Below are 14,112 nucleotides of genomic sequence, written 5' to 3'. Positions count from 1 at the left end.
TGTTTTTAAGGGCAAAAAATAGAGAACACCTCACATATTCACCAATAACAAAGTAAATACAATGGGATATCATACAGTTGTAAAACAAAATGATTACAATTGCATGCAACAATGTGGGTGAGTCGCAGGAGTGTAATACTGAGTGGAAAATAATCATGACAAGTCTTTACAGTAGGATTCCATTTACAGAAAGTTCAGGAAAATAGAAAATGAGGGGCCCCTGGGTGGCTCAGTCTGTTGAAAGTCTAACTCTTGATTTTGCCTTAGGTCACGATCTCAAGGTTTGAGGGTTTGAGCCCCGCTGATAGCTCATAGTGCAGAGCCTGCTGCTTGGGATTCTCTCACTCCTTCTCTGCCCCTCTCCCACGCTCTGTCTCTCATTCTCAAAAATAAACATTAGAGGGGGCGCCTGGGTGGCTCAGTTGGCTAAGCATCCAACTTAGGCTCAGGTCGTGATCTTGCAGTTCATGGGTTCAAGCCCTGCATCGGGCTCTGTGCTGTCAGCTCGAAGCCTGGAGCCTGCTTCGGATTCTGTGTCTCCCTCTCTTTCTGCCCCTCCCCCACTCACTCTCTGTCTCTCTCTCTATAAACATTACAAAAATTTTTTTACTTAAAAAAAAATAAACATTGAATAAAAAAAGAAAATGAAACAATAAACCATGTAAAAACAAACATATAGTGGTTACCCCTGAGGGAGTAAGGAAGGGAATGGTAACAGAGAAGAGCAAAGGTGATGCTGTCTTTTTTCTTAAACTTGGTGGTGGTCTGTGGTGTTCACTGTAATATTATTTTTCATATCTTACATATTTTATAAATATTCTTTTGTAGCTACTGAATTCTTAATATAAACACTTCCCAAAAAAGTGGGTATTAAGATTAGTTTTATAATGGTGTGGGTCCAAGGGCATACCATCTTCACTGGTGTGGGGCTCCGTACCAGCGTCCTGATCCACTTCCTCCAGCGTACCGTGCTCACTGTATGGGCTGTCACTGCCAAGTGCAAACAGAAATTCATATAAAGCCAAAGGAAGAATTTCGAAAATGAACAAGTGCTACTCTACGTAAAGATGTAGGACTTTGGAATGGCAAAAGAGTCGGTTACTGGAGAGCCTTTCCATTAGACGCTGGAGCCTCCAAGGATTATCTGGTCTTATGGGAGTCTAGGTCCTTCATCTTTGGTCATTCGTATCCACAGAAGTTAAAGTTGGCTGAATTCTAGCGGAGTGCGATTATTGTGCTACGGCTACACCAGTTTTTGTAAATTCATGTCACTATTCCTTACTGCATATAAATTGATGGCTCTTTGATTTCTGCTTTGAATCGACTGTAGTATCTTTCCCATCTTCTGACACGTGTTCATTTTAGATTCGTGAGACTCACGATTTTATTCTTTTTAAAAACTTACCCTTTAACACTACCACACTCCTCAAATATGTGCTGGTGAATGGGATGCATCTACCACAAAGAGAAACCTGACATTGCTGTAAAAGCCCACTTAAGTTGCTGGTGTTGGCGAGAAAGAGTAACTGCTTTATCACTGACTCTCTGTTTAAAATGAGTGATTGCCCGTGGAAACACTATGAATGGGAAAAGGACACAATCAAGCACAGGTGACTGGCTGCAAGCCTCCTTATTAGGGACTTTACCCTGTTTGTGGAAAAGCGGTGACCACAAAAGTTGTAGGATACAACACATCAGATAATATTGACCGGACCTCCACATACTGCTCTTTGATAAAAGGAGTAAGAGCAAAACTTACTGATACAGCCCTGAATATTTGGAAGTGCTAAGATACTGGCTTTGCAGTAAGTATGACTCTGAAGATAAAATTATGCATCTCGCCAGGGCTGAGTTTTATACATTTATCTTCCTAGAGCCAAGATCAGTCAGTACCTTGCACATAGGAAGTGCTCAAGTAAATATTTTTAAACTCGAATTTCACGTGTAAAATTACCAGCTACATCACAGAACTGGAATCTATCATGATTTGTTGTTAATTTAGAAAGAAGTGCTTCTGGAAATAGTTAATCTTCAGTTTTCTTAAGGCATAAGCCAATCGTAATGTGTTTTAAGCCCATTATTATGGTTTAGGTGTACTTTCAGGTACTTAGGATCTTTCAGCTACCTTCTACTTAATCCCCGGTGAGGCAATGGGATGTATCCTGAGGAGGGTCCAGAATGGGTTTACATAGGTCTCTTTCCAGCTGCTCCTGGATCTGAGCTGCACAGAACAGTTTCTGAAGTGGGCTGGGAGGCAACTGTTGAGTGGGAAGGGTCATGTGGGCTTTGGAATCAGACAGACCTGGGCTGCCTGCAGTTACAATTAGTCATTGGCCAGGCTTCTTGGCCTCACTTTACTTGGTAGAGTGGTTAGTGTATAAAGTGATCACATGCACCAAGGAGCTGGCACACAGTAGGGGTTCAAGGATTAAAATAAATTTGCTTAAAACGACCATTACTACTATAATTGGTTAGGATAATATTTATTAGTAAGAATGGAAATAAGAATGAAAACATATTTGGTTGAGAGGGCTCCTTTAAAATGATAAACCTGAAATACTTACAGCCAAAACTATTTCAGAATGAAACTGAAATCTGTCAGTTCGATCAGTTATCTTTGATATAAAAGTAAAATTAGTACAGCTCTATATGATACGTTTCAAAACCACTATTCTCTACAGAAGTTACAATAGGGTGGATAGATCTTAAAGGATGTCATCCTTGAGGGAAAAGGGAAGGGATGAATAGGAATTTCCCTAGTGAGAGGCCATGCTGTCATGGGTCTTAGTATTCTCATCTAATCTAAAGAAGGGTTCCTGCTGCTTCTTTTTTTAAAAAATTGGAATCTTTGGCAACTTACAGTCAATTCTTTTTCTTAATTGGATTGATATGTATACTTCCATGATTTTTCCAGGGCAGGGGAAAGACTAAAATGCTTGGACTTACCAGTAGTCATCCCCAGCCATACATTTCTCATAAACAGGGCCATCCAGCTCTTTAGCATCCGGGAAAATAGTTTCATGGTGGATGATGATGGTTTTGACAATTTCATTCACATGCGCCTGACAAGACACTTGATCCTGTATTTCTGGGACGGGCATCAATGTCGGGCCAAAACAAATGGCCAGGTTATAAGGGTCCATCATGTTCTCATCGCTGTACTGTGAAAGGCTATGAGAAAAAGAAAAGTTATAAAAGGCGAGAGAGAAAAAACAAAACTGATTTTTTTTAATGTTTATTTTTGAGAAAGAGAAAAAGAGAGAGAGAGAGAGAGAGAGAGAGAGAGAAAGAGAGGGAGCGCACAAGCATGAGCAGGGGAGGGGCAGAGAGAGATGTAGACACAGAATCCAAAGCAGGCTCCAGGCTGTAAGTGCAGAGCCCAACGAGGAGTTTGAACTCATGAACCACAAGACCTTGACCTGAGCCAAAGTCGGATGCTTAACCAACTGAGCCACCCAGGTGCCCTGAAAACTGATGTTTAATAAAACACTTTATATTTTGAAAATAGGGATCCAAAGCATTTTATTTGGTTTTTGTTATTAGAATAAGATGATCTTCCATAATACTTTAAGTTGGCTCAACAAATTCCAAAGGAAGTAAAGCAACTTATAAACTTTCAACTAGAAAGAAACTGAAAGGGGAATATAAATCCTACTTACTTAATTAAGTGGCATTTTTCAAAGCCACAAGAGTTTAAGATAATTTCTATTACAATGGAGACCAGGATCAAGTAAATGAGTTTCATTTGTAAACACTATGGTCAGGCTCTAAATGCTACTCAAGTAAATCCGGGAAGGTCAGTAGTGAGCTCCATAAAACTTGATGGATGTCGTCAAAATTGTCCTCCCACTAATCAAAAACATCTCAGATTTCAGTTTTTTCCCCATAAATCTTGAGGAAAGCCTTGAGGAAAACAAAGCCCCTTTTCTTTGTAACCACTGAAAGAAGGCAAACAACTCTGGGCTTTATGATGTGTTTTTGGGTAAGACCACCAACACTACCCTGTCAATGTCAGAAAAGACACTGTTAAGTGCAAGAGAAGGGGAAAAGAATCCCCAGTTATCTCGTTCCTTTTAAAGCTGGCAAACAACAAACTTTGGGGAGATTTCTGGTTGCCTCAAACTAATTTCTAAATTCGACCCCATGGGTATCTGTGAGGTATTTTCCACAAGGGCCTCAAAATAAGTCCGCTCTTTTTCACTCTAACATGTGCACAAAGTGTTGTTCTAGGGAGAAGCTAGAGACGTTATCTTTTTGTGAAGAAAATGTCAATCTTGAAAGGACATGTAAAATCCAGGTGAACAGATGACAAATGGAAGAAGGAAAAAAGAGACTCAGCCACATTTGTGGGATGGTGACAGACACAAAGACAGTGAAATACCACATGACCTGATACCTTACCCTTTTTAGGAACTGATAGCCTAGAAAGTCGAAAATACAAAAGCATTATCTCCTCAGCTAACATATGTCTTTCCCTTCTGCCATTTCTCAAGCAGACAGTCTTTAAAAAAAGTTCACAATAAAGGGGACGGTCATGTTACACATCATCTGGAAAACGGATGCATGGAGGACAAGTGAGATTCAGAGTAAGAATGGTCTAATTTTCAAAAGACACACGTAAGCTCAACAGGGAGAGTCACAATTCATCTTTCTGGGTCTTTCATTTAGTGCTGGCTTGAAGAGCAAAATCTTCATATAAAAATGTGATATCCAGGTTTCAACTTTACAATTAAAAGAGAATAGGTTATTTCTTTTCTCAAAATTCCTGTCCCACGTGTCCTATCCTAGAGGCTGAGGCTGGTCTCTGCATGAAGGCAGGTGTAGCAAGCCAGGGGCATCTTTAGGCAGACATGCTGAAAGTCATGCCAGCCGGCTGACTCCTGGCACATTTGCTGTTCTGTTGAGATACATGGTGAGTTCGAGTCGGGTTTTGAGAACTTTCTTTTAAAAAAGTTTTTTTAAAGTTTACTTATTTATTTTTGAGAAAGAGACCGAGAGAGCGAGTGGGGAGGGGCAGAGAGAGAGAGAGAGAGAGAAAATCCCAGGCAGGCTCTGCACTGTCATCACGGAGCCTGATGCAGGGGCTCGAACTCATGAACCATGAGATTGTGACCTAAGCCGAAAACAAGAGTTGGATGCTTAACCAAGTGAACCACCTAGGCGCCCCTGGTTTTGAGAACTTTCTTGATTTATGGTCTGCTTTCCTAGTCTACTGTGGTTTTTTGGTTCATGGTGGGTTTTGCTCAGGTGTGTCTGGAAAATTCGGTGGGGATAGCATGCAGAGGGCCAACAGCAATGCAAAAGGCACTTCATACTGGGGGAAGTGAAGCAATTAAAGGTGAAGACAGCAAGCCTCCAGATTTTTGTTTTTTATGAATTTGAGGATTTAATACTAATGAGGGAGTAAGATTTACACACACACACACACACACACACACACACACACCTGACCCAAGGTCACTGGGGATGGATCATGAACACCTTTGCTTCAACAATTCCATTTTCAGCAAAGCAGGTCAAATTCCTGAATTCATAGAAATTCAGGCTCCTGTCCACGTTTCCCTATTTCCAGCTTCATTATAGCAACAGGGGTGCGTATTTGAGCTGAGTGCCTTGGATGTGATTTGCCATCAACTCTCTCGTTCAGGCCCCGAAGCCCACTGTCCAACAGGCTCTGGCTCATGAAGCTCTCTTGAATTTTTGTCTTAGGCTCTTCCAGAGCTTGTAAATGACAGCAGCTTGTTGAGATGTGACCCCACCTTGCTTTTTGGTTTAAGCAGTCAAGAATGCCTCCAGCTGGTTGTCTACAGATGCAACAGACCTACGAATCCCCCTCATCTTCGCCAGAAAGGGGCAGAGCTCTTCAGGTGATGCCTCCACATAGAGCCGATTCCGCAGCAGCAACTCCGTGATGTCCTGGTGCCCGTGGAAAGCTTCCTAGGCAAGGCTGCTCAGCAGCCCGCTCAGAGGTTTGGAGTCCTCGAGCTTGCCTGCCATAGTCAGCAAGCCTTCAGATTTTTAAAGCTGCCTGGGTAACTAGGCTTATTTAAAGGCAAAATTTATAGCCATCTATTTAACCTACACATAGTGTATATCCATCTCTCTAGATACTGCTTATTTCCAGTGGCGACTTCTGTACAAATGGGTTCCTACTGTCACTTGTGCATATTTTACTTCTTTGCAAGCATTTCCCCATGATACTTGGTTTCCAGGGTCAATCTGACTGGGTATGATTTCAGAAATGGTTAGCAGGATTGTAGTAAGTCCTCGTGGCTTCTGAGAACTTTAAACGTCTAATGAAGTAGAGAAGAGAACATATCCTAATTTTAGGAAGGGAGAATCTGTGCCACATGGAGAAGGCATTTCCCTGAGCTTACTCCCCTTAGATCATTGAATACCAAGGGGACTCTCAGATATGAATTGAGGAAGATAGTCTTATAACGGGGCCCATTGTTGTTATTATAAAGTAATGCAAATGAAAATCCAGTTGCCTAAATTATAACAATAAAGTTTCTTTGAAGATAAGGCAGTGATTCAGGGCGCCTGGGTGGCTCAGTCGGTTAGGCGGCCGACTTCGGCTCAGGTCATGATCTCGCGGTCCGTGAGTTCGAGCCCCGCGTCGGGCTCTGTGCTGACAGCTCAGAGCCTGGAGCCTGTTTCAGATTCTGTGTCTCCCTCTCTCTGACCCTCCCCCGTTCATGCTCTGTCTCTCTCTGTCTCAAAAATAAATAAACGTTAAAAAAAAAAATTAAAAAAAAAAAAGAAAATAAGGCAGTGATTATCTTAAGGGTTCTGTGACATTGTTTTAGAGACTTTTAGAAGTATCTTCTTCTTGATGAGGTCTCATTATATTGAATTTGCAGACACTCCTTCTTGGATCTGTATATAATTTGCACCTATAGTTGCACTCCTCCCTTGACTACAACATCAAAAATCACAGACATTTTCTGCAGTGAGCAGGTGGGTTGCATCATTTTGACAAAAACATTCATGACATTAGCTTTGGATGGAAGTTGGAAAAACATGTATTTCACTGAACAAGTGTTCTTTTTAGTAATATTTGTATATTTTTGCATGTAAGGCCACAGTTTCTGCATCTTTCATCTATCATGCAATGACCTTGATCTGCTGAGGAAAAACATAACTTTGGTCTACATTTAATCATCTCCTCTTCGACTATGCTGATAAATGGGACCTAATGTACATTTTACAGAATCCAAGAACAAAAACAGAATTCAGAGCAGTGCAAACGGAATGGAAGACAGGCATTTTGGCAGAGCATTAGGGTACTTACTGATTGAGGAAGGCAAAGAGGTACCTCATCACGATAAGGACGGACCTAGGCAAGGTCAGGAGGAGTTTGCGGATGTGAAGCGCCCTCTCATAGAGATTATCTATTCCTACAGACAGAAGAGAACATGGTCAGGATCCTTTCATCTGCTACATTTAAAGTAGAACACTGAGTACCAAATTTCATATCCGACCATAAGCAATCCTTTGGCCCTAGGTGGGATGTAACTGTAATCAAGACAGTGAATCCATGATCAGCTTGGGTGTAACACCATTTCTGAGTGTCTCCTTTGACCCATCACTGTTTTTTCTGATTTCCAAGGTCTCGAGCAACTTAGCGTCTTCTAGGTTTAAAAATAATTTTTCACTTGCTGTTATTTCTAGATTTTGCATTTGATATGGTTTCAACTCCTTTTTGCTTCATGTCAACTAAAGTAGCTTTTGGGGATATCTCCCTTATGATTTAATAATTTATCCTATATTTATTTGTCTATTACTATGATTCAGGCAATGTACCAGGCTTTGAATCTCTCCTTCCTCAAAATTATTGTAGTATTTTAATGATATGACTTTTTACCTTGTGTTCTAATACGTCATCAGTTTTTCAAACATGTATTTTAGCAGAGCCCACTAGGTTTCAGGTACTGAGTTAGGCATTAGAAATATGTTAGTGATTTGAGGGGTGACCGGCTGGCTTAGCTGGTGGAATGTGCAACTCTTAATCTCAGGGTTGTGAGTTCGAGCCTCATGTTCGGTGTAGAGATTACTTAAAATTATGTTTTATATTAAATCTTAAAATAAAATCTTAAAAATAAATAGAAAAAAAATACATTAGTGGTTTCATTCTGGCTCTCACAGAACTTATACCATGGTGTTTACAGTTTTTTATTTCCTTACCCTGTTTTCCCTGAGAGAGCTCCCTGAAGACAGGGGTACCTGGGACTTACCAGTATTATTATATACCTCTTTACTAGGAATACAAATTGCTTAAAGCTTCTTAATACTAAAGTGCTTGTGAACAGCAGCAAAAAAATACTAATAATCCAGTATTTCCATAATGGTCTATATTTTACATTTTCACATTTGTTATCCAGTTTAATGCAGATGACAATACTAGGGAGTAGGTAAGCCATGTAATGTCATCCCCACTTAATGGACTAGGAAAATGAGAACTGGGTAAGTGGCTTACCCCAGGTTACCTGGCTGGAAGGGTGGAGCTGGGACTAAAACCTATTTTCTGTTTAAGTCTGGTTGTCTTTCTTGGATTTCAACGTACTTTAAAGTACAATATATTTTTTTAAGATTTTGTTTTTAAGTCATCTCTATACCTAATGTGGGGCTCGAACCCACAACCCCGAGATTAAGAGCTGTACGCACCACCAACTGAGCCAGGTGCCCCTTTATAAAGTACAACTTTGAACACATTCAATAAGCATATGTCTGAGAAAAATATTTATTTTTTATTTTTTAAATTAAGTACACTCTATTCCCAAAGTGGGGCTTGAACTCAAGACCCCAATATCAAGCATCACAATCTCTACCAACAGAGCCAGTCAGGCACCCATGAGAAAAATATCTCAAGGAATATTTCAGAAACATTTTTGAAGTTTACTCTAATTTCATATTACTACATTTACTCTTAATTGCGCTTGAGGTATTCACATATCCTACTCAAAAATCTCAGGCTGGTTTTTTTTTTCAGGCCTTCATTTCTGACACAATAGCCAATAGACTCTCCTTCTACTAGGTTTTTGACCTTTGACCTTCTCCCACCCACAAATGTGGTTGACCCTCTACTTGGTTCTCTTCAATGGCAAACGTGTCTGGTCTCGAGGTCAGGACCATCCCTTCTAGGAAGGTGGTATTTTCACTTCATTTTTCAATTTTCTGTGGGACATAAGTTCTTCTGCCTCTATCTCTGGATATCTCACTGCTGATTTCCTAACTGAAGTCTTCATTATTTCTAAGTGGGACCATGATAATACTTTCCTAATTCAGTTTCCCGTTCCAATTCCTTTAAAAGCAGTGGTTCTCAACTTTGACTTGAAATCACTTATGACCTAATCTTAAAACTAAATATTGAGATTTCCTAGCATTTATTCTCAGGTCCTTAAAAAATTGCATGCATAAGTGACTTTCGATTCATGCCTCAAACCAAACAGTTACAAAGTTTAATATATTTATGCAAATTATAAATTGAAATGATGACTTATTCTGTTAATGGTCTTCTGACTGGCAATACCGTCCACTCTTTTCCAGCCATATAATGGTTATTATTAAAAACAAAACAACAACAAACACTTCTGCCATTGTTTACTGAGGATCTGGGTTGTTTCAAGAGTTAAGTCTACTGATTCTCTAGGCTAGTCCTCAGTATAAGGTTAAGGTCAACTGTCAGGGAGAGCTAGTTTTGGGGTCTTAGAGGGAAAAAAAGGAAGAATGTGAAAGAACTATTTTTTTTTCTTAAAATTTTTTTTTTTAAATTTACATCCAAATTAGTTAGCATATAGTGCAACAACAATTTCAGGAGTAGATTCCTTAGTGCCCCTTACCCATTTAGCCCGTCCCCCCTCCCACAACCCCTCCAGTAACCCTCAGTTTGTTCTCCATAATTATGAGTGTCTTCTGTTTTGTCCCCCTCCCTGTTTTTATATTATTTTTGTTTCCCTTCCCTTATGTTCATCTGTTTTGTCTCTTAAAGTCCTCATATGAGTGAAGCCATATGATTTTTGTCTTTCTCTAACTAATTTCACTTAGCATAATACCTTCCAGTTCCATCCACATAGTTGCAAATGGCAAGATTTCATTCGTTTTGATTGCCGAGTAATACTCCATTGTATATGTATACCACATTTTCTTTATCCATTCATCCCTCGATGCACATTTGGGCTCTTTCCATACTCTGGCTATTGTTGATAGTGCTGCTATAAACATGGGGGTGCACGTGTCCCTTCGAAACAGCACACCTGTATCCCGTGGATAAATGCCTAGTAGTGCAATTGCTCGGTCAGAGGGTAGTTCTATTTTTAGTTTTTTGAGGAACTTCCATACTGCTTTCCAGAGTGGCTGCACCAGCTCGCATTCCCAATGAAAGGAACTATTCTTAATGTATTATTAATCTTTAATCTTTGCCAAATCCCATAGGAGGCAAGTCATTTTCAGGCTGGAAGAGGACACAGGCAATTACTTCCAAGAGGCTTAATTTTAATTCACGATCCTCTGGTTTCTATCTCTCAGTTCTAAAGTTAGTTCCCGTACCCTTTAAAGGTAGTTTCGAAGCTTTATTAAAAAAAAAAACAAAAACAAAAAAACCCAAAACAACCACATCTGGGGAAACAGGTATTTGTTCACTGAGTGGTTAATTTTCTTTTAATTTGTTAATTTTTAAAGAAGTTGTTATTTACATGCCAGTTAACATACAGTGTAATATTAGTTTCAGGTGTATAATTCAGCAATTCAACAGTTCCACAGAACAGGTATTTAGATACCAATCTCACAGCAGCATTATTCATAATAGCCAAGAGGTAGAAATAACCCAAATGTTCATTGATGGATTACTGGATCAACACATGTGGTACATATACACAACGAACCATTACTCGGCCTTAAAAAAAGAAATGACATTCTGATACAACATGGATGAACCTTGAAGACAACTTAAGTGAAATAAGCCAGACACAAAAAGACAAAGACTGTAGGGTTCTACTTACATAAGGTACCTGGAATAGTCAGATTCACAGAGACAGAAAGTGGAACAGTGGTTGTCAGGGGCTGGGGGGGAGGAGCGGGGTAGTTACTGCTTTCCGGGTATAGAGCTTCAGTTTGGGAGGATGAAAAAGTCCTGGAGATGGACGGTGGTGATGGCTGCGGAACATGTATTTAATACGACTGAACCGTAGGCTTCAAACGGAGAAGATGGTACATTTTGTGCTACGTATATTTTACCACAATTAACCAAATAGATCGGGGGAGGGTACCATGAGATGCAAATGAAGGATTTCAGGAGAGAGAAGCTACAGGCATGTAAAAAAGTGACACCAAAAAGGCCAGACAGAGAAGATCACGGGAGGCAGGCGTACGTTCTCTGCAACTACAGGAAACGTAAATCAAAGCAAAGCGGAATTGTTGGCATCCCTGAAGTGGCAGCAGATCTATCTGTCCCAAAGGCCTCGGAGCGTGATGGTTGTGAGCAGGACTCAGATATTACCTGGCTGGTTGCTCAACAGGCCTACGGCACACATCCTACAGGAGTCTCACTCTGGCACAAATGACTCATTTACTCTCCCGAGTCCTGTTAGCAGGTCAAAATTTATGGTTGCTGCGGACGCTCTGATTAACGTGCATTCCCAGCTGGCTCTGAGCGCAGCAACTCATGATCTCTCACCGTTTTCTGCTGCGTGAAAAGACGGATCTTTGCGTCCCCTCAGAAGAGTTGTCAGAAAGGAAAACCAGTATTTCGTGTGGGTCTCTTTTAAGCTGGCCTTTGTTTCCACAATTCGGAATCTCATGTAATTAGGTAAAAGTGGCATTCGTCCAATCTTGGTCACAGGCTCAGAGCTCCCTAGGCTTATTTATGTTCTTTTCCTGGCACTGCACAGTTCCCATGTCAGCATCCCAACTTCACAGCATGGGGGTTTGACAGCTCTGTGTAAATGTGTGTGAAAAACTCACCACAAAACACAGTTACTTGACAAAATGGCAAAAAGCTCAAATGGCCATTACTCTGAACATACCAGTTCTCTGTGCGCTATGTGCAAAAGTATTTGTTTGTCAGAAAACAAGTAATAAATCACAAGATGCAAGCTTATCCCCAGGTATGACAAGAGGGAAGGAAATTAACGGCCATACTCAGAAATGGTTTATTGAAGAGCAGGTACACAAATATTTCTGAGCTCCACAGCTCAACAGGCAGTATTCAAGGTGAAATTCCCAGCCCAATGCCATTTTTAAGTTCACTGTCAGGTTCCGAAAATTGTCAAGGTACCAATCAATTGTGAGCACGTAATAGTGTATGTGTGTGAATGAAAGCGAAAGAGAAAAACAGAGAGATGTTCTAGTACATTTAGATGAATCTTAGCCTAGCCTTGAGATGAGTTACTGGCTGCTCTTCTGGGTGAGAAACGAAATGCTTGAAAATCTTCCTAATTAATCATTAATAGATTGAGTTCTGTGAATTAAACCATAACGTTCTCTCCTAAATAGCAACAACTGTAGAAATAAATAAATACAAAATGTTTCTCCTCCTGCTGAATGATCAAGGTTAGTAAAGAAACAGTCTTAGATTAGGAAGCTTCACTTACTCAGTTCAGAGACTAAGCCCGTTCCGTATTTTTAGGGGTAAAAGGAACCCCTAATAAGGCATCAAACAGAAATTTAGAATTCAGACAGAAACCATCACGTATGCTACAAAGCTGAAAGAATTTTCAGCAACAAAGACACACACTGGAGAACCAGGAAGACAAAACAAGAGATTTTTTTTTTTCCATGAAACAATTAGAAATGGGCAAATAGATTTATGTACTAAAAGGCTCATCGTAGTATTTTGTTTAATTGCAAAATCACTGGAAACAACCTAAATTTCTAAAACTAGGATGTGTTAAATAAAAGCCATTATATGGTCACTAAAATCTTACTTTATAAAATACCTACTGACACAGGAAAACGTTAATAACATCATTAAATTTGAAAAATGGCTTTTAAAGAGCAAATGATATAGTACCATTTTTAAGTAGATATATTGAGATATAATTCATGTATAATTCATATATGCAAGGTATACAGTTCAATGGTTTTTAGTATATTCACAGTTCATCAATCATGATCTCAGTCAGTTTTAGAACATTTTCATCATCTCAAAAAGAAATCTCACATCCATTAGCAGTCATTTAGTATGATCCCTTTTATTAAAAGTCTGTGGTATATCCATACAATGGACGATTGTATTTGACGATAACATAAAGTGCTGATACATGATACAACATGGGTGAACCTCGAAAACATCGCTAGGTAAATGAAACCCGTCACCAAAGACCGTAGATTGTATAATTCCATTTATATATTAAGTGGCCAGAATAGGTACGTTTATAGCAGGTAGATTCATGGTTGTCTGGTCCTGGGGGTGGAATGAGTAAACGGGGTATGGTTGCTAATTCTGGTTTCTTTTTGGAGTCATAAATATGTTTTAAAATTGTGGTTATGGTTGTATAATCCTGTGAATATACTAGAAAACATTGATTTGTACACCTTAATGAAGGAATTGTATGGTATGAGAATTATATCTCAGTAAGCTGCTTTTAAAAGTAGATAGGTGGGGCGCCTGGGTGGCTCAGTCAGTTAAGCGGCCGACTTCGGCTCAGGTCATGATCTCGAGGTCCATGAGTTTGAGCCCCGCGTCAGGCTCTGTGCGGACAGCTCAGAGCCTGGAGCCTGTTTCAGATTCTGTGTCTCCCTCTCTCTGACCCTCCCCCGGTTCATGTTCTGTCTCTCTCTGTCTCAAAAATAAATAAACGTTAAAAAAAATTTTTTTATAAAGTAGATAGGTATAAAAAACTTAAAAAAAAAGTACATAGGTATACGTATAGGAAAAAAACTGGGAACATACCAAAAAGGTTTACATTATCTATATGTAGAGGAGTCACAGCTGGTTTATTTTCCTAGATTATTTTCTAATTTTTCTACAGTGATCACATATTAATTGCATAATACAGTTATTTTAAAAATGTACTGGCTGGTTATTTGATGATTTTAAGAAATTACTGTTATTTTTTGAAGGTATGATAATGGTATTATGGCTATGCTATATTAAAAAAAAAAGAAGAAGAG

The 14,112-nt window shown here is 39.6% G+C and overlaps 1 protein-coding gene and 1 pseudogene across 3 annotated transcripts in view; both read right to left on the bottom strand.

Annotated features, from left to right (window-relative positions):
• The window catches only part of SRGAP1 (SLIT-ROBO Rho GTPase activating protein 1), a 282,606-nt gene that overhangs the window by 20,848 nt on the left and 247,646 nt on the right, over positions 1 to 14,112 (bottom strand). For all 3 annotated transcript variants that reach the window (XM_078449732.2, XM_078449733.2, XM_078449734.2), the window contains exons 16-18: positions 7,295 to 7,400; positions 2,947 to 3,171; positions 911 to 990 (exon numbers count right to left, since the gene is read on the bottom strand). In XM_078449732.2, coding sequence (XP_078305858.1) covers positions 911 to 990; positions 2,947 to 3,171; positions 7,295 to 7,400 — 411 coding nt within the window. The remainder of the gene's footprint in view (positions 1 to 910; positions 991 to 2,946; positions 3,172 to 7,294; positions 7,401 to 14,112) is intronic.
• On the bottom strand, positions 5,118 to 6,446 carry LOC144616845 (COMM domain-containing protein 1 pseudogene; annotated as a pseudogene).

Source organism: Panthera onca, chromosome B4, assembly GCF_046562875.1.
Source record: "Panthera onca isolate mPanOnc1 chromosome B4, mPanOnc1 haplotype 2, whole genome shotgun sequence".
Taxonomy (NCBI): domain Eukaryota; kingdom Metazoa; phylum Chordata; class Mammalia; order Carnivora; family Felidae; genus Panthera; species Panthera onca.
The sequence above is the reverse complement of the archived record's forward strand: the minus strand, read 5'-3'. Positions and strand labels throughout refer to the sequence as shown.